This window comes from Hyla sarda, chromosome 12 (assembly GCF_029499605.1).
Source record: "Hyla sarda isolate aHylSar1 chromosome 12, aHylSar1.hap1, whole genome shotgun sequence".
NCBI classification, from domain to species: domain Eukaryota; kingdom Metazoa; phylum Chordata; class Amphibia; order Anura; family Hylidae; genus Hyla; species Hyla sarda.
The window spans coordinates 72,718,621-72,744,577 of NC_079200.1; the positions used below are offsets into that span (position 1 = coordinate 72,718,621).

The following is a 25,957-nucleotide window of genomic DNA, read 5'->3' on the forward strand; positions in this document are numbered from 1 at the left end:
ATCTTACGCCACGCCTCATGTTGATGGGGGGGGGGGGGTAGAGTGGCAGTTGAGGTTGATTGCCATCGTCAATCCATGCGCCTCATAAGCTGTCTAGCTACACTTGTCTTGTCATTATTGCCATTTAGAGGCAGATTGCTTGTCAATCCACATGCCTCATGTTGTTATACGTCATATTTGTGTCGGCCTTGATCGGGGGGCAGTGGGTTCGTTATTGTACCATTTGTCTTTTTAGGGAGATATCTCACGTGTCGGACAGCATTGGGGGGGGGCTTCAGTTCCACCTACACCTGCTAGGTCATCGGCCCATGAGAGTGTGCAGTCCTTGAGATCCTGGACGGTGCCCAAGATTACTGCAGAGCTACGCCACCGTCATCCGTTCCCAGCATCAGCTAGGAAGGCTGAACTCTTTAGGATTTTCTGCTCCCATGGGGGCCCAGAATCTCAAGGGCAGACTAGTAGAGAATCTGACATGTCCCTAATACAAATTAGTCTGTCCATGGCTGTACACAATGTGCAGGATAGGCTGGCAGCTGGTGAAGCTCACCCTGCTGCTGCAGTTGCTGTTCAGGCTAATTCTGAACCCGCTGTTGTGACTACTCCAGCTGAGGCCCCTGCAGGTATGTCCCTGCCTACAGGTGAAGTTATCCCGGTTCATTTTATCCCAGAGGCTGTCAGGAAGGATATCCTGGAATGGAAGGACGTGAACCCTCATTGCAAAATTCAGCATCCCCAGGAGACTCTGAAGCTGCTGCCTCGTAGATACTGCGGACAGCACATGATTGTGGATGACAGACCTGTTGCGGACTAGTTTGTCCTAAGGTAACCAGGCAACCATATTGACCGAATCTAGCACTACTCCGAGGAAAGTGGGAGAAGTGGAAGGGCCTTCTACCTTATTTTGAGTGACTGGAACATTCAAATAGCAGAAAATGTAGACGAGCGAGTCTAGAACCCCTGGATCAGCCGCAGGACGTTCCAGTAGCAGAAAATCGTCAAGGTAGTGTGACATGCGAGAATACTGACAGTAGTTCAGGAGGATTCATTCGAGTGCTGCGGCAAACTTCGAACAGCCACATGCTGCTTTTAGACCCAAATGTAAGATGAGTAGCAAAGTAATAACTCCCTTCCTATTTTATCCCATGACATCTCCAAAGATCCGGGTGAATCGGAAGAAGCTTGAAAGCATCTGATATATCTGCTTTAGAGAGCCAGGTACTGTTGGATGGCTTCGTCCACAGACGTGTACTTTAGCGTGAACTCCTCAGATGGTATGAGGGAATTAATACTAGGAACACTGGAAGAATGTGGCGCAGACAGGTCCTAAATAAAACAATATTTATTCGAGAATTTACCACAGGCTACTCCAATAGGCCTTGCCTTTGTTTCCAGACTCTTGGCCCACGGCCTCGGAGGCAGATTCTCTGGTTAGTCTGGATCAAGCGGCCTTCGCAGATCTTGCCATGTGGGATGAGTATTTAGAGCATTTGAACTGGGTCTCCATGTTCATCCCGAGAGCTTCTCAATCGTCCCCGATAATACACACGGACGTGGCTGCCTCAGTAGGGTATGTAGCCATATTCGCCTCCCACTGGCTGGCACAGGCTTGGCCGGTTGAGACTTTGTCCCTCCCAGAGTTCTCCAGGACATCTGCTCTGTTTGAGATTGTTCCAGTGGTAACAGCAGCAGTCACTTGGGGTCATTTGTGGCAAGGTCAGACAGTGGTCTTCTTCACTGACAATATGGCAATTAAGGACATTATTTGCAGGGATCTAGATCTAAGTCTCTTGTGATTATGTCTTTCCTTAGGAGACTTACGTGGCGTGGTCTTGCAAATTTCACATTGAATGTGTTTCTATCAAGGGGGAAAAAGAACATTGCGGCTGATGCTCTGTCTCGTTTGAACTTCCAGGTGTTTTGCCAGGTGATGCCAGATGCAGATCTGCGGGCCACTCCAGCACCACCATTTGCTTCTCTGATGCTAGATTGAACGCTCATTTTTCCGGAGCTATAGATCTAATCAATGGGTCACGTGCTAGTAATACTGCTAGGGTGTACAAGGTGGCATGGGATTATTTTCTTAAGTTTCGAGACTTGCACCCAGGTCACGACCCCTAGACACCAGATTCATCCTAGCGTATATTTCCTTTTGCCACTCTTCACTCAAATTGTCTCTCAGCACCATACGATTATACCTGGCGGGCATCCGGCGCCATGTGTCACTTAGTCACCCTAGGTCACCATCATTGTTTAGCTCACAATCTATCAAAGCTGCACTCAAGGGTATTCTTAAGACTGAAGCACCTAGGCCCTCTTCCAGACTCCCTATTTCTGCTACCACATTTCAGCAATTTAGCCACTTGCTAGATTCCCGTCCGTTTGGGTCCGATGCCAGTTCAGTATTGAGAGCTGCTATATACATCGGATGCTATGGTTTCCTAAGGCCTGGAGAGTTTACGAAGACTTCTTATCGCTCCCACATCCTACTTTAAAAAGCATCTTTCTAGGCAAGGGTCAAACTTATCTTTCCCTAATGTACTGCATTTTGACCCCTTCTTTAGGATTACCCTATATGGCCAGCCGGGCACACATCAGGCTAATAGGTTATAGGACTTTACCCTACACATCACATGTTATGTAACCCGACCATAACTAATATTAACAAATTGTATAATAATTAATTGTTATAACCTGTATATATTCTTTATGGCTTGTATGTTTTACACATCTGTATAGATTAGTAAAGTTAAATTGCATTGTTTTTCCCTCATCAACTACTCTCCCAAACGTAGGGGGCAGTATCATAGTACTAATATACTTGTACATAGGGAGCAGTATTATAGAAGTTATATAGAGGACAGTAGTATAGTAGTTGTATTCTTGCATATAAAGGGCAATAGTAGGTATATCCTTGTACATAGGCGACAGTATTATAGTAGTTATATTCTTGTACATAAGAGGCAGCATTATAGTAGTTATAGTCTTGTACATTGGGGACAGTATTATAGTAGTTATAGTCTTGTATACAGGAGGCAGTATCACTCTTTGCTTGGAAGAAAGATGAGACAGAGGGGATATGATAGAAACTTTTAAATACATAAAGGGAATGAACACAATAAAGGAGGAGATTTATATAGTAGAAAAACTACCACAAGGGGACATACTTTTAAACCTACCCCTCTCTAATATAAAACATGTCCCCTTGTGGTAGTTTTTCTACTATATAAATCTCCTCCTTTATTGTGTGGATTCCCTTTATGTATTTAAAAATTTCTATCACATCCCCTGTCTCGTCTTTCGTCTAGTCTGCCCAATATACTGAATACTATGAATAGTCCTTGGCTCTATCTTATATGAAGGATAGCCCTACCCCTTGTATACTTAATTGGACTCCTTCACTGTATTTGCAGCTACCACTTCTGCAGGAAGGCTATTCCATGCATCCACTACTTTCTCAGTAAAGTAATACTTCCTCATATTACTTTTAAACCTACCCCTCTCTAATATAAAACTAATATGAGAAAGTATTACTTTACTGAGAAAGTAGTGGATGCATGGAATAGCCTTCCTGCAGAAGTGGTAGCTGCAAATACAGTGAAGGAGTCCAATTAAGTATACAAGGGGTAGGACTATCCTTCATATAAGATAGAGCCAAGGACTATTCATAGTATTCAGGATATTGGGCAGACTAGACGAAAGACGAGACAGGGGATGCGATAGAAACTTTTAAATACATAAAGGGAATCAACACTATAAAGAAGTATAGTATATATAAAAGAATAAAAACTACTATAAGAGGACATTGTTTTAAATTAGAGGGGCAAAGGTTTCTGTAGTAATTTCAGGAAGTATTACTTTACTGAGAGAGTAGTGGATGCATGGAATAGCCTTCCTGCTGAAGTGGTAGCTTCAGATACAGTGAAGGAGTTTCATTAAAGGGGTATCCCAGAATTGACTATGCTACAAGGGCTTTAAAGTTAGTGTAGTTCATAATACAGTGTCTGTACCTGTGGTTGATGTTGATCTCACAATTCTTTTGTGAATTTTGGCCCAATGTTTATTTTTAACAGGTTTTCCCAGGTTGCAGTGTAGCTCGAGACATTGCATCACTAGCCTGGTGTTCAGAGGAAACCTGTCTTTGCTTCAGTGGGTGGAGCGACTGCTGTGTGGGAGGTAGATCATTCTGCAGTAAATTGTAGTTTTGCAACAGCTGGAGCCACCCTGGTTAGTGTGTGTTTCAGTGGGTGGAGTGGCTGATGTGTGGGAATTAGTAAAATGACCTCACACTTACAAACATGGAATTATGGGACATGTAGTTCGAGGGAGGGACCTCCAACAGGAAATAGCCAGTTCACAAAAAGATAGCTACAGCGTTATGGTTGACTCAGAACATAGCCGTTTAGCTTGAAGACAAGCACAGATCCTTCCTAAGCATTGGGGGATATTTATCAAAACCTGTCCAAAGGAAAAGTTCCTGAGTTGCCTATAGCAACTAGGCAGATTGCTACTTTCATTTTTAAAAAGGCGTCTGAAAAATGAATGAAGAAATCTGATTGGTTGCTATGGACAACTCAGCAACCTTTCCCTCTGGGCAGGTTTTGATAAATCTCCCCCATGTCCATTACTGTCTGGCAGATAAGTACTAAAATCACCTTATGGTGGACAACCCCTTTAACCCCTTAAGGACCAGGCCAATTTTATTTTTTGCGTTTTTTTTTTCCTTCCGCATTCTAAAATCCATAACTCTTCTATATTTTCATCTACAGACCCATATAAGGGCTTGTTTTTTGCGTGACCAATTGTACTTTGTAATGAAACCTCTCATTTTACCATAAAATATATGGCAAACCCCAAAAATAATTTTTTTTAGGGAGGAAATTTAAATGAAAACCACAATTTTGAACATTTTGGAGGGTTTTGTTTTCACACTGAACACTTAACGGTAAAAATGTCGTGTTTATTCTGTGGGTCAATATGATTAAAATGATACCCATGGCTAGATACTTTTATATTTTTGTACCGCTTAAAAAAAAAATCTAAAACTTTTTGTACAAAATCAGTTATTTACAATCGCCCTATTTTTACCACCTATAACTTTTTCATTCTTCCATATATAGGGCGGTATGAGGGCTCATTTTTTGCGCCATCATCTGTACTTTTTATCGATACCACATTTGCATATATAAAACTTTTAAATCACTTTCTTTTTTATTTTGTTTGGAATAAAAAGCAGCATTTTTGGACTTTTACATTTTTTTACGTGTACGCTGTTCACCGTACGGAATCCTTGACATTATATTTTGATAGTTTGGACATTTATGCACGCGGCAATACCAAATATGTTTATAAAAAAAAAAAAATTTTTTACCCTTTTGGGGGTAAAATGGGAAAAAACTGACAGGGGAGGGGATTTTTCACTTTTTAATTTTTACATTTTTCAACTTTTTTTTTTACACTATTTATGTCCCCATAGGGGACTATAGCAATCATTTGATTCCTAATACCGTTCAGTACTATGCATAGGGCATGGCACTGATCAGTATTATCAATGATCTGCTCTGGTCTGCTCGATCTCAGACCAGAGCAGGAGACGCCGGGAGACGGACGGAGCCAGGTGAGGGGACCTCCATAGGTCCTCCTATTATAGTACTTATATTCTTGTCCATAGGGGGCAGTATTATGGTAGTTATAAAGGCATACACTGAGGAAAAAGCGGGGTGGCACCACCAATTTGGTATACTACTATGGCCCAATAAATGGTAAATTTTTACCTAGTGAGTGGGGGAGAGCCGGGGAGAAAAAAGACCAATAGGGGTGAACAGCAATGAAAAAAAGCTTTCATGAAATAGATGCAAGGAAGAAATATTGATGGCACTCACCTATAAAATAGTAGATTTTATTAATTCTTTAAAAACGATGCTGGCTCATGACTGGTCAGGAGACAAAAAAAACACTGCAGCTGTGGATGCACGGGGTGATGGCAAATAATGGACCGCTTCACGAATTTGCGTGTCATCCTTGACACGCTTGTGTATAGCGATACAGTATTTTAGCAATTCTATTCTTGTATACAGGGGAAGGTATTTTAGTAATTATATTCTTGTACATTGGAGGCAGTATTATGATAGTTACATAACGTTTCAGTACTCCTGATATTTATTTCTGTGCTTGCAAAACGAAGGCTATCTGTTAATGTTTGGTACAGCGCCAAGCACCGCAGCTAATTATACCTTATTATATTTCTTTTTATTATTTTGGGAAACAAAAATAAGTCCCATTTTATCTTATAATGGCTGGTCCTGCTCCAGTGTTTTGCTCTGACATCTGGGGTGTATCACACAGATGCTGAGCAGAAGTTGTCAAATGAAATATTTCTAGATGATGGGTGATGGGACTAAGAGCCTATAACACTGCTACTCATTGAAAACGCTGTCCTTGATTACCTCACAAGTCTTTAGGCTTATACTCTGAGATTCTGGCCTGTAGTATCCAAGAAGTAAAGCAATCCCCCAACCTGTAAACCTTAGCCATACTTATTTGACAAACAGCAGCCACAGGTAGAGATGAGGAGATGGGGACTGCTCAGTGTAGCCACTAGGAAAGAATAGGTGTTGCCCCACTTGCACCCCAAGACCAGGTTAGGGCACTGCTTCTTCTGGGTGCAGTGAACCAGTTCAACCGAACTGCAGAAAAACTTCTGAATCTGACACCTACTTATTGAAATCCAATGAAATACTGAGCGACTGCTGAGTCATGCTGAGCAGTGTAGTGCACTGATGACATCATCATGGGAGGAAGTACCTGCCTGCAGGGATAAAGGAAGCCTGGGAGTTTTTCTTTATTGACTATTCTACATTACAGTGTAAGCTCCTGCGGCAACCACTTTTGTGTAAAATGTAAAACACGTGCTTGAATAATCTATACGATCTGAATGTATGCATATCCTATTATTTTCTTGCCACTTTGTTCAGCATGGTCAGGGTTAATCCACCAGCTGCGATGGTCCCCTTTGCCCCCTGCGTGTCATCCCGCGGTGAAAATCCTCTCCATTTATTCAAAATGAGTGGATTGAATTAAGAGCTAGCCGGAGAGTACAAGGTTTTAGCGTAATGGCTTTATTGTTTTGGAACCCAAAATACTTCTAATCTACGGCTTGTGCAAACATGTTTAACGTGTGTTAATGTGTTTTCCAAGCAGACCCTCTCAGCAAAGCGCGGCTTGTCATTAATTGACATCAGTAGCACTGTACAGGATTTCAAAGGGTTGGCCAAACCCTGGTCGTGTTTCTCATTTCCTTAGACTTTCCTGTGTTCGGTATGCCAATTTTAATTTGTTCCCATGGAGGAACGAGGCCTGCCAAGCAGGGGATTTTATATAGCAATGGCTGCGTTTAACTTGCCAGCCATTAAATACAGGCACAAGAATTTTTTTTTCCTCCTCGCGTTGTTCCCTCACGCACTGAATGGCGGTATCTGCTTGTGATTATAATGAATCCTTTACTTGGCTGACTGTCACATCTCTGGGGCGGCCAGAAAGGTCTCTCCCAGGTTGAAGCAAAAAAAAAAGTCTGTTGGGTTCTCAGTGTTTGCATATGTAAGGGATTCTCATCTTAAATTTTTAATGCAAAAATATGGTGGTCAGTTGTAGTAAGACATAGGGAAATAGTGGCTGAATTGGCTTATCATTGCATTTTATCCAGTGGCAGAAGACCTGTGTAATGTGAAATAAACTAGTTTCTAAGGGTGCATTGGCTGACAGCCTTGTTATAAGAACTGTGGTTATGTTACTTCCTAAGTGACTGGACTATCAAACATGACCTTGTCGCCTCAGAGTCAGACTGGCAAAATGCAGAGAAGAAAATTCCAACATTCTCTGTTTATTAAAAGGGTACTCCGGTGGAAAATGATTTTTATTTTTTAATCAACTGGTGCCAGAAAGTTAAGCAGATCTGTAAATTACTTCTATTAAAAAATCTTAATCCTTCCAGTACTTATCAGCTGCTGTATACTCCAGAGGAAGTTGTATAGTTCTTTTCTGTCTGACCACAGTGCTCTCTGCTGACACCTCTGTCTATGTCAGGAACTGTTCAGAGCAGGGGAAGTTTGCTATGGGGATTTGCTCCTACTCAGAACAGTTCCTGACATGGACAAAGGTGTCAGCAGAGAGCAATGTGGTCAGACAGAAAAGAACTAAAACAACTTCCTCTGTAGTATACAGCAGCTGCCAATTACTGGAAGGATTAAGATTTTTTTAATAGAAGTAATTTACAAATCTTACAATGCTGGTTTGGAGAGGCTCTTGTCAATCAAACAACCTTACGACCTGGGCTGCCCAATTAAAACACCTATACCCAAGGTGATAAAAATAATTCAATAACTATATAAAAAATAAATTGGGGCTCAAGGTCTTGAACAAATGGCAATAAGATATAGATTTGGATGAAATAATTATTTATTAATACATATAATTGACTAGTGGAGATAGGCGTCCCACAGGGCCCTTGTGATGGCGCCGCTCCAACTAATTAAATATGACAATGGGTTGTAAAATAGTTATTGTAAATATATAAATATACAGATATTAATAAAATGAGACCACTTAAAAATGAATTAAAAAAGATATATAAGTATAAGTTCATCTGAATACTGCGCTCATCTTTCCCTCCAAGATGGCGCAATATATCTAAATGTCAATTTAATAGCAGTAACCAGTACCAACCATGAATGAAGTCAGCCAGCAGCAATAAATCCCAATAAATTCTCTCAATTCTCAGTCAATGGTAAACATAGAGAAAAGCTGGCCAGCATAGATACTTTGTTTCAACAGGTTATTAGAGTTCAAGTCTCTAGGGCAGTCACCTTTTAACAAGTTGAACAGATTTATAGTGTAACAACAATATAGTATTTGATGGTTATAAACTGTGCAAGTGACCCTGGCAATTTTATAACAGGTAATTTTGTATCTCACCACTCCCGGGTATACTGGGTTGCGGTCTCCTCTGCAATGCAGTCCCCGCAGTGAGCTTGTCCCCAGCTATCTCTCACAGCGTGAGGGAACACCACCGGAGACTCTGCCGTCTCCCACAGTGGTGGTGTTGGATGGTGGTGGGCACCTGGATAGTAGTCCTGAAGTGCTGGCACGTTGCTACCCCGGTGGTGATCCTGTAGTACTTGCACAGTGGTGATATAGGTGGCAGTGGGCGCCGGATCGTGGACCTTCAGCGCCTGCAAGTGGCGTCAAGATAGCGGTCCTGTAGCGCTTACGCCAAGATGGTATTAGGTGGCGGTGGTCTCCGGATGGTGGGTCTGCAGCGCTTCCGCCAACAGGTAAGTAGCAGTGCTGGTGGCGTCCTCGTGGCAACGAGGCGTGCGTAGTAATAGTTGATTGACAGTTGTCTCCGCTACTGTCGGGTTGCTTGGAAATACACTGGAACTGTATTATTCCATATGAAAGTGGTCTCAATAGTGGTCTCCCCTTTAACTATTGAGACCACTTTCATACGGAATAATACAGTTCCAGTGTATTTCCAAGTTTCCTGTATTGGGAAGTCAGGATGCCAATAAGCACCATTGACTCAGATAGCAAAATACATGGCAGAAGTTTGAGGGTAAGTCTCAGAATTCTTCATCAGTTATCTGCTTTATTAAATCAGATAAAAAAAAATTGCTATGAAACCTATTAACCCTTACAGGACCCATGACATACAGTTACGTCATGGGCAATTCCGGTCCCCGCCGGGCGGGGATCGGACCGGGATGCCTGCTGAAATCATTTAGCAGGCATCCCGTGCAAATACCCTGGGGGTCATCAGACTCCCCCATGTCGGCGATGGCCGCAAATCGCATGTGAATTCACACATGCGATATGTGGCGATTCTGGTGATGCGGGTCACGTGTGACCCGCTGACCTGGAGATACATGGTGATCGGGGGTGTAGGATACACCCCCAATCACCCACTGTATCAATGGGGAGGTGTCTCTTTCGTCACTCCCCAGGAGCGCTGCTATTGGCTGGACGATTGTCCAGCCAATAGCAGCCGGCAAGGGAGGGAGGGGTTAACAGCATCTTCCCGCAGCTCTGCTGGCTGGCTGAGTTCAGTCAGCGGTCAGAGCTGCAGGAGGAAGCCAGGGACACCCCCTCTGCCGAGATTGGAGCCCCCTCAGAAGAGAAGAAGCCCCCATAGAGCAGGGACAGAATAAAACCCAGGGAAAGGTGGGAGTAAAAAATTCAAAAAGCCAAGTGTCAAACAGTACTGGAGCGGGGACATCCTATACCAGACCCCGCTTTACAGTATGGCCATGGCACAGAAGCAGTTCGAGGCCATTTGGAAATGCCTGCATTATGCAGATAATGAGGCATGTCCACCCCGAAGTGATCCCGCCTATGACCAGCTTTACAAAGTGAGGCCGGTCATCGATCACTTTGGGGCCAAATTTTTGGAGGCCTGAGTACCGCTCAAGGAGCTCTCGGTAGGTGAGTCTCTATCAGTTTTAAGGGTAGACTCATATTCCGCCAGTATTTCCCTCGAAGCGGGTGCGGTATGGCTTGAAGCTCTACAAACTTTGTGAGAGTACCTCCCGGTACATTTACAAGTTTAGAGTATATGAGGGAAGAGATTCCCGTATTGAACCCCCAGATTGTTCCCCCACTCTGAGTGTTAGCGGCAAAATCGTTTGGGACCTTGTGCACCCATTGCTGGATAAGGGTTACCACGTGTACGTGGACAACTTTTATACCAGCATCCCTCTGTGCACATCCCTTGCCACCTGATCGACGTCCGCTTGTGGGACCGTGCGAAAGAACCAAAGAGTCCTCCCTCTAAATTTTGTTAAGACACCTATGCCCAAGGGTGAGTCCCATGCCCTTACCCATGAAATCCTGTTGCTGGTTAAGGATAAGAGGGATGTCCTTATGCTGACCCCAATTCATGGTAACGTCAGCTCACCTGTCCCTGTGCGAAGTACCACAACACCAATCCTCAAGCCCGATTGTATTCTGGACTACAATCGGTATATGGGAGGAGTTGATCTTTATAATCAAGTCCTCAAACCATACATGGCCATGCGCAAAACACGGATATGGTACAAAAAAGTTGCGGTCTACATGGTACAGGTTGCCATGTACAACTCTTTTGTACTGTACCAGTACGCTGGCAACACAGGGACATACCTTCAGTTCCAAGAAGAAGTCCTAAAGGCCCTGATCTTTGGCAACCGGGAAAGAGCAGGCTGGACTTCCCAAGGAACTGAAGTTATAGGTGCCAGGATCGTTCCAGGCCAACACTTTCCAAATGAGGTCCCCCACACTGGAAAGAAGGGACGATCCCACAAAAGATGCAGAGTGTGCTACAAGAGGGGGATTTGGAAGGACACCACCACTCAATGTGACACTTGCCTCGATCATCCGGGCCTTTGCATTAAGGATTGCTTCAGGGAGTATCACACTTCCATGGAGTTCTAAATTTTCCCTCTTCATTTTAATTTTCCATAATTTGACCCCATTGTACCAAGTCCAGAGTACATTTCAAGTTTTAACCCCATAAAACCACTAAATTGCCCCAAAAATGTTTCATAAAAAAAAAAAAAAAACTGATAAGACCTCTGGGGGTATTTAAAAAAATAAAAATAAAAAAAGGGTCACTGAGTCACTATCATCGGGGACTTTTTTTGTTGCCTCAAATGCACAGCGCTCTCTCTCCACCTGAGCGGGGTGCGTATTTGAGGACCCCCCCAGTAGAGCACTTGACGTCCACACATGGGGTATTTCCATACTCAGAAAAGATGGGATTACACATTTTGGGGGCATATCTCCTATTACCCCTTGTAAAAATGTAAAATTTGGGGAAAAAGCAGCATTTTAGTGAAAATTTTAAATTATTTACACATCCAAAGTTGTCAAACACCTGTGGGGTGTTAAGGCTCACTGTACCCCTTGTTATGTTCCTTGAGGGGTGTAGTTTCCAAAATAGTATGCAATTTGCAAATGTGACTCCTTCTCTTCTGAGCATTGTAGTGCACCCGCAGTACACTTGACGTCCACATATGGGGTGTTTCCATACTCAGCAGAAAATGTCCCCCAAAATGTGTAACCCATCTTTTCTATTACCCCTTGTAAAAATGTAAAATTTGGGGGAAAACCAGCATTTTAGTGGAAAAAAAATAAAAATCATTTACACATCCAAATTTAACAAAAAGTCGTCAAACACCTGTGGGGTGTTAAGGCTCACTGTACCCCTTGTTATGTTCCTTGAGGGGTGTAGTTTCCAAAATAGTATGCCATGTGGGGTGTTGTTTGCTGTTCTGGCACCATAGGGGCTTCCTAAATGTGACATGCCCCCCAAAAAAACATTTAAATAAACATTTATATAATATTAGTACAAAGGACTCCAGTATCCGTGATGCGCACTAAGTCCAATGACATGCGCAGACAGAGATGTGGTACCACACCTCAGAAATTCAGAGACATGCGCACTTACCATCAGTATCCACGATGCTCACTAAGTCCAATGACATGCACGGCTAGAGATGCGGGACCATACACACGCGAGAGACAGGAATACACACATTTGCGTCATACAGGGATAACGCTCTAATTGGCTCCCCATTGGCACAGCCCTTCACTCGAGATAGGGGAAACATAACGTGGACTCCTAAGTGAGCGCATGTATACTTCTATTGTGCGCATGTATACTTCTATAGGGGATAAGATGTCTGATCGCGGAGGGCCTGCCACTGGGACGCCCTGAACCCCCCCCCCCCCCCGTGATCTCTGTGCAGCAGACTCATTCTTTGCAGGGCTGCAGCTCCAGTCTTGGAAACGTCTGTGTTTCCCGGACTGGAGACATGTCGGGCCACGCCTACTCATGTCTATGGGAGGGGGCGTGACTGAGACTGGAGCTGCAGCCCTGCATAGAATGCGGGTGCTTCATGGAAATTGCGAGGGGGTCCCAGTGGCATGCCTCTGCGATCAGACATCTTATTCCCTTTCCTTTGGATAGGGGATAAGATGTCTTTGGCTGGAGTACCCCTGTAACCCAAATGTGGCATAGATAATGTTAAAAAAAAGTGGCACTAAATTCTTTGAATATGTCCCCCGTTATCTTTCAGATTTTTCCAGTCTCCACCCGCCTTTCGCTGGGAGCTGTGCTCTTTTTTTCTTTTTGTCTTTGTGGTTTTACACTTAAAGACTCCTTTTGCAAGTTTTGTTTAGGCACAGCAGGGTGCTCTCTGAGAGCGATTAGAAGAATGTAGCAGTGGTGTGCTTTGACCGCTCGCCAGCGAGATTCCATCACATTGAATCTCTTTTACATAATGTGCCCCTCGTAGAGTTCTTGTTTAATATATGCTGACCCAATGGTCTGGCATCCCTAAGATATAGCCCCAGAGTCTGTACGTAGGAGATATCGTAATTCCCTTTGGTTACTTTAACCCTATGGAAATGAATGATAGAACCTAAAGTCTGTATCTCCTTAAAGGGAAAGTACACCCTAAACTAATCTCATGGCATATTGTGGAGTCAGTCCATTTGATACAATCAGTGGCCGGCATTTATCATTGTAGGTGTAAGGGAAGCATTTTTCTACACCTTTTTTGTGTGTGCTGGTAATGTGTAGGAACACAACATTTATTAAATGGTCACAGAGCATTTCATACATTTTGTGCAGGTCACATTTTCTGAAATTTCTCTCTTCACATACACCAAAAAGCTAAGCTAAGTCTGGGCTGGTGTAGTTTTAGAGACTTTTCAGTGGCTTTGCGTCTTTTCCCAAAAAGGCGCAGTTCATAAAACCCTTCCATATGATGTGTTTTGCCAAAATCAGTGGATTGCAACTCAAAATCAGTAGAAACGTGTAAACCAAAAGGCGCAAAAAGGTGCAAATAAACCCTGATTGCGCCTTTTGTAGTACAAAGAACTGTCTAAAGACAATGATAAATGTTGGCCAGTGGCTTTTTAAAATAATTTTCCCATTAAATTAGCAAAGTTAATAAGCAATTGCCCCTACTTACCTTTTCCCGGCATTTGTGTTTTTCGACCATATTTAGGGGGTCTAAACAGCTGTAAAACTGACATGTTAACTTTATTCTGTAGGTCAGTACAATTAAATTGACACCAATTTGTAATGGCTGGTGTTATCTCTCACTAAAATAAAAAATGTAGATATCAAAAAATAAATGTCTTTGCCCTATTCTGACCCCTATAACATTTGTACTTTTCTATTCAGAGAGTTGTGTTGTGGCATATTTTTTGCACAGTGATCTGTAGTTTTTATTGTTACTATTTTGGGGTAGGTGGGACTTTTTCTTATTGCTTTTTAATCCATGTGTTTTTTTTTTTAGAATACAAGGTTATAGAAAAACGCAGCAATTCAAGCATTGGGTATATTTGCCTTAGACAGCAGATTAAAAAAAAAAGTGCAATCATTTTAATAGTTTACATATTGCCAAACATACAAATAATAATTAGATTTTTAGCGTAATTTGTTTGTTTATTCATTGATTAAAATTTTATAAATATTTTTTTTAATATGTTTTGAATTTCACTTTCAGTCTCCCTATGAGACTTATACAAGTTATCACTTTTATAATAAGTATAAGTATCACTTCATCACTTTTATAATATGCTACAATACTAGTGTATTGCAATCTATTCCAATCTGCCTGCTGGGGGCTAAACAGCTGGGATTGAAGTTATCTCTGATCCTGGCTGAGGATAGTATTTTGCTTTAATACATAGCTGGCACTCAAGTCTATGGAGTGGGCACAGGAGCTATATAAGCTTCTCATCATAATGGCCGAATAGTACTAATAGTAATTATATGTTTTTGAAAGGGTTACCTGCCTCTTCCTCCTCATGCCATAATGAAGCCGTTCATGCAGCTGTGACCTCAGGGGACTCTCTGGACCATCAGAAAACTCTGGTAGGCTCATATGACACCCCTAAACCTGTTAGAAAGTGACCCACCCAGATAAAAGCCACCATCCTTCTTGCATATGTAATGCTGACACCAAACCATCTGTGACTCCGACCTCGAAGAACAGAACAAGGCCGGTGTTCACATTACCTATAATTATCCAACATCATGGCTCTGGTATGTGGAGCCAGAGAAACTCGCTATAAGTTCCTTACCTTATGTAACTTGCATTCAGCACAACCGCGCAAGTAAGGTGCGGCTGTGTACATGTTCTGCTTCACTGTCATTGTGAGCCGCGGAGAGATGTAGTAACATGCAGTGGAGTGTTCAACTCTGATGAAAAGACTGTGAAAGATCAGCATCAGGATGAATGTGTATAACTGAATATGGTGACTCCAAAAATTTCTCTTTAGATGTGTCTGAGACCATATTTAAGAACAGGAAAGTGCCCCTTTGATCATTAAGTCTTTTCTGTTTATAAAGCTTAATTGTATATTGTAAAGTTGCTCAACAATCTAATAAAAATTGTGCGGAAGATTGCAGCTTGAATGGAAACCCATCCTTACCTTTTCTGGCCACACAGTTGAGTGTTTTTTCAAGTTATAGCCAGTCTAGATAATACTCTGTGAACTAAACAGACTGAACTCCAGACTGGTACATTTTACCTGCAGTGTTACATTGACCCAGCTTTATGAAGATTATCAGGTAAAAATCACTCCATATAAAAATTCTAATATCTCGTCCTGCTAGATTTGTTATGTTCTGATTTCTGCTTAGTGTATTTTGCTGTATGCCTACTTATGCCAATGTGCACCACTTTGCAGTAAACTATGCCAATCTTGTCACTAATGTAAAAAGACCAGAGCGAACACAATGCAGTTTCTTTGCACCATTAAAGGGGTATTCCGGTGAAAAACAATTTTTTTCATATCAACTGGCTCCAGAAAGTTAAACAGATTTGTAAATTTCTTCTATTAAAAAAATCTTAATCCTTCCAGTACTACTTAGCTGCTGAAGTTGAGTTGTACTTTTCTGTCTGACCACAGCGCTCTCTGCTGACACCTCTGTGTCTCAGGAACTGTCCAGAGTATGAGCAAATCCCCATAGCAAACCTCTCCTGCTCTGGACAGTTCCTGAGACAGACAGGTGTCAGAAAAGAGCACTGTGGTCAGACAGAAAAGAACAACTCAAATTCAGCAGCTGATAAGTACTGGAAGGATTAAGATTTTTTAATAGAAGTCATTTACAAATCTGTTTAACTTTCTGGAGCCAGTTGATATGAAAAAAATAGTTTTTCATTGGAATACCCCTTTTAAGAGACAGTTTGTGCCAAAATATCTCTCTCCCTGTTTTAGGATTTCTGAGCCACTGACAGAAACACCTGATAGATATGTGGGGAAAAGCTAAATAAATAAACAAAACTACAAAAAGTATTGGCTTTCAGTTAAATAAATCTGGCCCAGATTTACTAAACTGAAAGCCGACACTTTTTAGATAATGTAATGTATGCATACAATGACTCCACCAGCAGAATAGTGAGTGCAGCTCTGGAATATAGAACATGATGTAACTCAGGGTCAGTACAGGATAAGTAATGTAATATATGTACACAGTGACCCCACCAGAAGAATATTGAGTACAGCTCTGGAGTATAGAACATGATGTAACTCCGGGTAAGTACAGGATAAGTAATGTCAGTACAAAGCAGAACAACACTTCGTCACAATCTGTTTTTTTATGGTGTGTATAACACTTTATCACTTTAAGTGATAGTACCTTTGTGTTTTACACATTATGAGAAGACTTTGATTCCAAGGCACTGTGAAAGTGACGTGGAGATGCAAATCCCCGGGTCCAAGAAAGGGTGCTTCTGAGCGGCGCTCTCCTCCTCTTGAATCACGGCAGTGAATTAGGACATAAAAACCGGCATGGAAGCGGAAGCGCTGAGTGCCTTTGTCCTTCTATACGTTGAACTGACCACACACATACCTCCACATACCACACACATACCTCCACATACCACACACATACCTCCAGGTGGAGGTATGTGTGTGGTCAGTTCAACGTATAGAAGGACAAAGGCACTCAGCGCTTCCGCTTCCATGCCGGTTTTTATGTCCTAATTCACTGCCGTGATTCAAGAGAAGGAGAGCGCCGCTCAGAAGCACCCTTTCTTGGACCCGGGGATTTGCATCTCCACATCACTTTCACAGTACCACAGACCGTCTTCCCTTGGTGGATCACAGGAACGGAGCAGGCTGCACTCCTCCACAGTCGTCTTCTTCCCCAGGTGTGGGAATCAAGCATCATTAGGTGTTGTGCTCTAAGTACAACACCATAAGGTGAGTGGAAAAAATTCTACTTCACCCATCTCATCCTTGTGAAAAATAATACTGTGCTTAGATGTGCACGGGTCTGTTCCGTTTTTGTCTTTGCATTCGTTGATTCCAAGGCAGACATACATATCTACAGGATTATGTGGGGAGAGGAGAAACCTTTCTATGCATCCTGCACCTGCGCCTTGCTGTGTAATGATTTCAGGATGATGGAATCCAGACTCCAGGATGGATTATAAATTCTCATTTGATTTCATTTACTTCTGAAATGCTTGAAACCAGCTGTGCCCTGAAAAACCTGATCCATCAGCACAGATTTGCAAAATTGAAGTCTCTTGTAGTCAAAGATGTCTTATTACATACAAGCGGTAATAGGTAGCACGGGTAAACATGAAGAAATGCCCCCCCCCCCCCCCAATCCTCTGGCCTGGAGGCTAATTGAATCCATCCCATTTTTTTCCCCCCAAGTTTACAAAGATTTGATTGTTTAGTTAAGAGCCGCACATGTGCTGAGATTTAAGCGTTTCATTTACATTGAGGCCTATTCTACTGCGATTTTCTTTGACATCTGGTCATTAAGGGAATTGAGTCATAATGTATACGCTATGTGGGATGGGCACATGGGGTTAATAGGACCATTTGGAGCCAGATTGCGCAATTAACCCTTCCCCGTAAACCTGCGTGGTCATTAGTGGTCTCCTCTTAGATGACAGCATCGGCTGTAATTGTAACCGGGTTATTAAAGTCCAGTACTTAGGAGACATGGAGCAGGGATGTTAATTTAAAGGCGCAGGACAGTAAACTTCTAATGTGAAGAAGTCATTAGATCTCCAGATGGATGTTCAGAGTCTGTGATCTTCTACTCCATTCACATCCAGATCTGTATTCACAATTCCACAGGTTCCAAATTGGAATCCATCAGTGCTGATAGGTACAACGTCTTACACTCTGCATCAGGTTACTGCACAAAACCTGTTGTAAAAGCTACTTTTCCCACCGTGCATCACAGCAAGACATTCTGGCCCTAATTTACTAAGTTAAACCGACTAGTTTTTGTCGGGTTATTCTAGTGCGTAGTGTCTGCGACAGTGTGCGCCAGGAAAATTCGACAAACCCTACATTACATTGTAAAAAGCCGTAAGGAGGCGTGGTCTGTCACAATGGGGGTGTGGCTTCACAACCTGACCTATTTACTATTGAATTCATAGAAAATCCTGTGGATAAATGGCTGCAAATTTCCATCTAGAAAAAGCTGGTCAGAAATGTTTCCCGAGTTGTAAATCTGTGAATCCCAATAGTAAATAGAGAGGAATCCTGCAAGTTGCAAACATTTCACACTAGTACATGAGGTCCTCTGTGTGCAAACACTGAACCCACAATGCTAAAGAAAGCTCACAGAATTGTGACTGCAACTCTGGATCTGACCCTAGACCAGAGCATCAGTCCAACAGTAAGTAGGGAAGTGGCAATACATTTAGAAAGTTACACAAAATTATACACTCTGTTTTTGCATCTTGGTTCTTAACTTGCAGCTTTGTATAGTAATATAACTTGTACAAATTGTATGTGTATTACTACATTTTAGGAGCACAGCAAAGATGTTAGGGCAGTGTTTTCCAACCAGGGTGCCTCCAGCTCTTGCAAAACTACAACTCCCAGCATGCTGGGAGTTGTAGTTTTGTAACAGCTGGAGGCACCCTGGTTGTGAAATACTGTCTTAGGGGGACATGTATCAACAAGCTTGTAAGGCCCCGCTCACATGATGACAATTGGTGCTAATTTCCATGTGGAATCTACACCTCTTCCACACTGAAATCTACGTAAGGCTAGGTCCACACCGCGTTAGTGCTTCTGTCAGAGGTATCAGGCGTCATCTTGCCAAAAATGGGATGCCGACATATACTGTACTAGAGAACAGCGGGCACAATTTCACCTAGCGACTCTGTTTGGGATGTATGTGCTATTTTAGTGGACAATGCAGCACACCGTGCTTCTAAGTCTGCTTAAAACCGCGCATATGTCCTGAACGGAGTTGCTAGGTGTCTTTGTTGAGGCCATTGAAATGAATGGTATTCGCTGCTCCCTGCTACTGTATAAATCGGCATCCTGTTGTCGGCAGAATACAGACGGATACCTCTGACAGACTGCTAAAACACAGTGTGGACCTACCCTGAATTCTGCTCTAGGGAACCAATCATGAAACTTTATAGTGCATAGCAACATGTTATATATAGTAAAATCTTCTTCCTCACCATCTCCGGGAGATGATGAACTTAGAAAGTCTCCCCCACCAGCCCTATAAGTAGTCCCCTGGGCAGGAAGCTATACTCACCTAGTCCTGCCTTCTCTGGGTGTTCTCATCTCCCTCAGCGTGATTGACAGCCCTTGTCACCACTATTCTTCCTAAGCAGACAGATCAGAGAGATGGCGAGGGCTGTGCCAGGACTGTCAATCATGCAGAGGGAGTGTGAATACAGCTGGAGCAGTTATGGGGACTACTTATGGGGCTGGCGGGGAAGACTAATTAAATTTATATCCTCCCCATCCATGTGGGCAGAAAGGCCTCCTCGGGGATAGTGAGGAAGAAGAATTTACCATATATAACTAGTTGCCAAGCGTTATATGGTAAAATCTCATGATTGGTTCCCTTTAAAAAGAGTCCCATTATCATTGACACATTTCCACATTAATTCAGTGAACCAACTACATCAAGTAGCTAGTTTGCAGATTGGCCTCTATATGGGGCTGATCCATGTCCAAAACTACAGGAAATCCACTGTATGCAGGTAAAAATCTACATCAGAAAATGTGCTCCACTGAGGAATATTTCCTTAGGACATGTTTTTCCATCAGAAAAATCCAATGTAGTATTTTTTATTTTGTGAACTAAATGGCCCTGATTTACCAACATGATCCCGAATCTTTTTTTTTTTGGGTTATGCGACACTTTGTGCAACACATTTTACTGGTAAAATCCCGACTGTTTTCTAATTACTCAGAGTATTTTTTTTTACCCGACTAAATGGGCGTGGTTTGCATAATTAGGGGAATGTTCCCGACATTTTCCTGAAAACCCGACAGTTGTATTTAAAAACCCACCAGAAAAATAGTGAATTACTGAACTTGAAAACCCGACTGCCTTGAGGTGTGGGAATCTGTTAAAAAATGTGGATTTTTGGTAAATCCTGTTACTTTATCCCCTTAGTAGCTTTTTTATATTAACTTTTATTTTTATTTTTTTTTTTTTTCATTTTTTTTTTTCCTTAACCCCTTAAGGACTCAGCCCATTTTGGCCTTAAGGACTCAGACAATTTAATTTTTACGTTTTCATTTTTTCCTCCTCGCCTTCTAAAAATCATAACTCTTTTATATTTTCATCCACAGACTAGTATGAGGGCTTGTTTTTTGCGCGACCAGTTGTCCTTTGTAATGACATCACTCATTATATCATAAAATGTATGGCGCAACCAAAAAACACTATTTTTGTGGGGAAATTAAAACGAAAAACGCAATTTTGCTAATTTTGGAAGGTTTTGTTTTCACGCCGTACAATTTATGGTAAAAATGACATGTGTTCTTTATTCTGAGGGTCAATACGATTAAAATGATACCCATTATTACATGCTTTTCTATTATTGTTGCGCTTAAAAAAAATCACAAACTTTTTAACCAAATTAGTACGTTTATAATCCCTTTATTTTGATGACCTCTAACTTTTTTATTTTTCCGTATAAGTGGCGGTATGGGGGCTCATTTTTTGCGCCATGATCTGTACTTTTTTTTGATACCACATTTGCATATAAAAAACTTTTAATATATTTTTTATAAATTTTTTTTTATAAAATGTATTAAAAAAGTAGGAATTTTGGACTTTTTTTATTTTTTTTCGTTCACGCCGTTCACCGTACGGGATCATTAACATTTTATTTTAATAGTTCGGACCTTTACGCACGCGGCGATACCAAATAAGTCTATAAAAAATGTTTTTTACGCTTTTTGGGGGTAAAATAGGAAAAAACGGACGTTTTACTTTTTTATTGGGGGAGGGGATTTTTCACTTTTTTTTTACTTTTACTTTTACATTTTTTTTTACACTTGAATAGTCCCCATAGGGGACTATTCATAGGAATACCATGATTGCTAATACTAATCTGTTCTATGTATAGGACATAGAACAGATCAGTGTTATCGGTCATCTCCTGCTCTGGTCTGCTCGATCACAGACCAGAGCAGGAGACGCCGGGAGCCGCACGGAGGAAGGAGAGGGGACCTCCGTGCGGCGTTATGAATGATCGGATCCCCGCAGCAGCGCTGCGGGCGATCCGATCGTTCATTTAAATCGCGAACTGCCGCAGATGCCGGGATCTGTATTGATCCTGGCACCTGAGGGGTTAATGGCGGACGCCCGCGAGATCGCGGGCGTCGGCCATTGCCGGCGGGTCCCTGGCTGCTATCAGCAGCCGGGATCAGCCGCGCATGACACGGGCATCGCTCCGATGCCCGCGGTTATGCTTAGGACGTAAATGTACGTCCTGGTGCGTTAAGTACCACCTTACCAGGACGTACATTTACGTCCTGCGTCCTTAAGGGGTTAAATCTTGGCTTTCATTTCCTTTGTTTTTATTTTTTACTTTTTGTTTGTGAAACCATTAACGACCATGAATGTAAAGTTACGTCCTGGTGCAGAGTTTCTTTGCTTTATTTATTTTATTTTATTTTTCATGTGTGACAGAATTTGATATCATGCAACAGAATATTGATAAATACGTGTGAGAAAAAATAGTCGGGGGGGGGGACACTCTGAAAATAACCTGACACTATTAATAAATCAGGGCCAATATCCACAGCAGAATATCTCACCTATGTGTTGTGAAAATGTATAGTGTATAGTGATATTATGGCCTCTGGTACAGCATAAACTCGCAGAATGCAAAGTATTTATATAGTTATTCTACTTTAATGGTTTAAATGTGAATGCGCTGCTTATAAATCTACTTTCCAATCCTGAAAGGGTCAGCAAGCTGCTGCTAAAGGATTTGAAATCCTTAATAAGTGTCTCTGTTCTCTGCATGATGGTGTCCTGCTGTGGGCCTGACTGGCTCATTGCTTTCCGATTTATGCAATGACCTCTCTAAGGTCTGTCACGCCCCCTCCCATAGACTTGCATTGAGGGTGGCGGGGCGTCACGATCTTCCGTTCCCGTGGTCGGGAGCCAGACCCTCCAGCGCTTCCGGAGCAGTAACAGGTGGGTGCCGCATGCTATATTGCGGGGGTCCCCAGCGACGGGACCCCCGCAATCAGACATCTTATCCCCTATCCTTTGGATAGAGGAGAAGATGTCTAGGGGTATTCTCCCTGAAGCATTGCAGCGGTAAGTCCTGATTTGGATTTGCTTATTCTTCCTGGTGCAAAAACTAGTTTTATGTTCACATGGCACATTTTGTATGCAGATTCCATGCCAATGAATAAAATCCACCTTAAATATGCCTGTCATTGTTTGCAGTGGGATTCCACATCCTAGCTCATCCAACACCGATTTTCAAGTGTAACTATCTTTTAAAAAGATACTTTTAACTTGTAATAGAAACATTGCTAAAATAAGTGCTTAGCTAAGCATTTGTCTCCATGTCGTCTGCAGGACACTGATACTGAGCCGCCACTCTGCAGTGGTGTTGAACTATGTCACTGCAGGGGGGGGGCATGAGTATTCATTAGGGGCGTTGCTAGAGGAACGGGCAGGTGTCTCTATCTATGTACCTAGGGATAAAGAAACGCACTGAATGGCTTAATTTGCATGTTAATAAAATGGCATTGTTCAGTGAAATGGTGCATTGGAGAGCCAAATTAAAGGTAACGTCCCCTGTTAACTTTTATTAGCAGGTTAGATTTCCCTAACCTGCTGACAGATTCTCTTTGAGGCCCTATTCACATGGCAGAATTTCCAAGTGGAAAAATTTGACTCAAAATTCTGTTGCAGCATTTCAATTGGATTCTGCTGCGCCATGCAAGGGAAAAATGTTTCCGATGTGTAAAACTTACATTCCAGACTCTGGAGGAAGAATGAACATGTCGATTCTTTCTGCAGAATCCTCTCGGCAATGCATTGCAATCTATGGAAACAGCATAGACATTTCTTAGTGAACCTAACACCATCTTGTTTTGCCGGCACCTGCAGCCTGCGTAATGGGAATTCTGGGTGGATATTCTGCCGTGTGAAAGAACTTAGAAATCTACACAGCAGATTGATTTCTGCACAGATTTTTTACATATCCTGCATCAGCTGCCATCTGCTGCCTTGGCATGCTGGGAATTGTAGTTTTGCAACCGCTGAAGAGCCAGAGATTGAGAGCAGGCCCCATGACAAACATCCAAATTGACGACCTATACTGGTGTCGGGGTTTTGCAACCCTAATATCAGAAGTCTTTTTTTCGTCACCTTTTGCTTGGTCACAGTGCACAGTTTGTCACCACCCAATAGCATAGGACTAAGTAAGACTGGGCCTCATTTTTCCAAGGGCCCCTTAATGTTCCATTGTCTGCCTCTGTGGTATGAACACCTTTTCCTAAAGGTCAAAAAGAAAGTCATAATAAGATCTGTATGTAGGCTGCTTTATGATGGTTTCCACATGTTCAAAAACAAGTGAGAACTCTTGCTATCGGTAATCACAAGATGGCTGGTCCCAGGTTTCCAATTGGGGTCCATAATAAATCCATAGGAAAAATCTTTTGCTCTGTGAGATCTGAACTGTCAGTAAATGTAAGTATGAGTGCCTTATTCCTGCTGTCCAGATTTTGTTGCTTTGCCCACATATATAGTGGGGGGGGGGGGCTGGTTTCAGATCACCTAACTCCCTCCATAAATAAATAATGCGCGTATCCCAGGGTTTGGCTTCTCTGTTTGTAGACTTCTGTCCACCGATTGATAAATGTGTAAACTTCAGCAGACTGGCACGGGCCCGGGCAGCAGAGCTGTTTATTCTGGGTGTGCGAGACTTTGATGTGCTCTGGGGACAGCAGCCAAGGTCACCAACAGAACATTAAAATATCGTAAAAAGCTCTGGAAAAAATATTGCAGGAAGGATTCTGCCAAAACCGTCACATCGGATCTGCAGCTTCCATCAGTCAGTAGGTGGAGGGGGTCATTGGCTACCCGGAGCTCAGATGCCAGCCTCAGTTAATTGTAGGCTTTTCTTTTTCTTTCCAATAACATAAAATACAGATTGGAAATAAAATAACAACATAAATTTTGGGGCGGATAGTCAGTCGCTTGTATCTTTGATTTCCTCTTGGTAGCAACACTTTAAGGGTTTGTCCAGGAATAGAAAAAAATGGCAGCTTTCTTCCAACAACATCACCACTCCTGTCCTCAGGTTGTTTTTTATTGCAGCTGGACTCTACTGAAGTAAATGGGACTGTTTTTAGACAACAGTAGCCATGCTTTTCTAATTCTGGATAACTCAAGAACCCTAAACAATAAGTGGGCACAGAGGAATGTGAGATCCTGCAACACAAGAGGTAACCAGCATCAATGTGTGGTGATGGTGGCGGTGATGTATATTGATGTCCTTATAGCCAGGGTACATTGTGGCCCAAGATGGCTTCACACCTAATAAACAAGAAGGGTAACATTGCAGCCCACACGTTGTTGCAACCAGAAACCCATCCGTTTGGGTCAAAGTTGTGGCAACTTACTGTTTGCAACATGACCACTTTTACTTAGATGCGATGCAGCGCAACTTTGTAATTGTGAGACACAGTTTTTTCACATGGCCAAAGTCACTTTGAAGCCCTTGCCTAAAAGGATGAGGCACATTCGCTTACCAACAGGAACCCCAAAATATGTTGTATACTCTAACATTATGTTTTGTTTCTTGTCTTGTAGTGGAGCACGATAAGGAGTTCTTCCATCGGAGACGTCACCATCGGGAGTTCCGGTTTGATCTTGCCAAAATTCCAGAGGGTGAAGCGGTGACAGCAGCTGAATTCAGGATATATAAGGATTATATCCGAGAGCGCTTTGACAACGAGACCTACCAGATCAGCATCTACCAAGTTCTGCAGGAACATCAAGGAAAGTAAGTGAATTCCTGGGAAAAACTGCATCACAACGGAGGTGATAGAGACCTGTAAGAAGTTGACAAAAGAGGGGATCCCCACAATATACGATTACTTCTGGCTTAATAATGCCACTCTAGTCCACTGATTTCATTGGTGCCACGTTGGGCATGATGGTGAAGGCCACATTGGGGTTTGGACACGTTAATAAATTCCTTGGCTCTTTTTGTTTTGGATTCCATGGGTCCCTGTCCCCAAATGTAACCTTCTGACATATCTCTATATGTGGGGTACAATTCCATGGGAAAGAGTTTATATTGTGAGGGGGATGCCTTACCTTAACCTGTTAAGGACCAAGGTTGTACCTGTACGCCATGAGTCCGCTCCCGTTCTATAGCGTGGCCCCGCGTCATAGCGGGTTGGGCCTGGCCTCTAACAACGGCCAGGACCCGTGGCTAATAGCACAGCACTGATCGCGGTGCTAATAGCGCAGCACTGACGCCGCATCTAAAGTGAAATTAAATCACTGCCGGTTAGCTCAGGGGGCTGTTGGGTATGTCCGCGGCGAAATCGCGGCATCCCGAACAGCTGAGACGCAGCAGGAGGGTCCCTACCTGCCTCCTGGTGTCCGATCATCGAATGACTGCTCAGTGCC

At 42.6% G+C, this 25,957-nt stretch overlaps 1 protein-coding gene across 4 annotated transcripts in view; it reads left to right on the forward strand.

Annotated features, from left to right (window-relative positions):
* The window catches only part of BMP7 (bone morphogenetic protein 7), a 143,576-nt gene that overhangs the window by 93,970 nt on the left and 23,649 nt on the right, over positions 1–25,957 (forward strand). For all 4 annotated transcript variants that reach the window (XM_056548958.1, XM_056548956.1, XM_056548957.1 and 1 more), the window contains one exon: positions 25,130–25,322. In XM_056548958.1, coding sequence (XP_056404933.1) covers positions 25,130–25,322 — 193 coding nt within the window. The remainder of the gene's footprint in view (positions 1–25,129; positions 25,323–25,957) is intronic.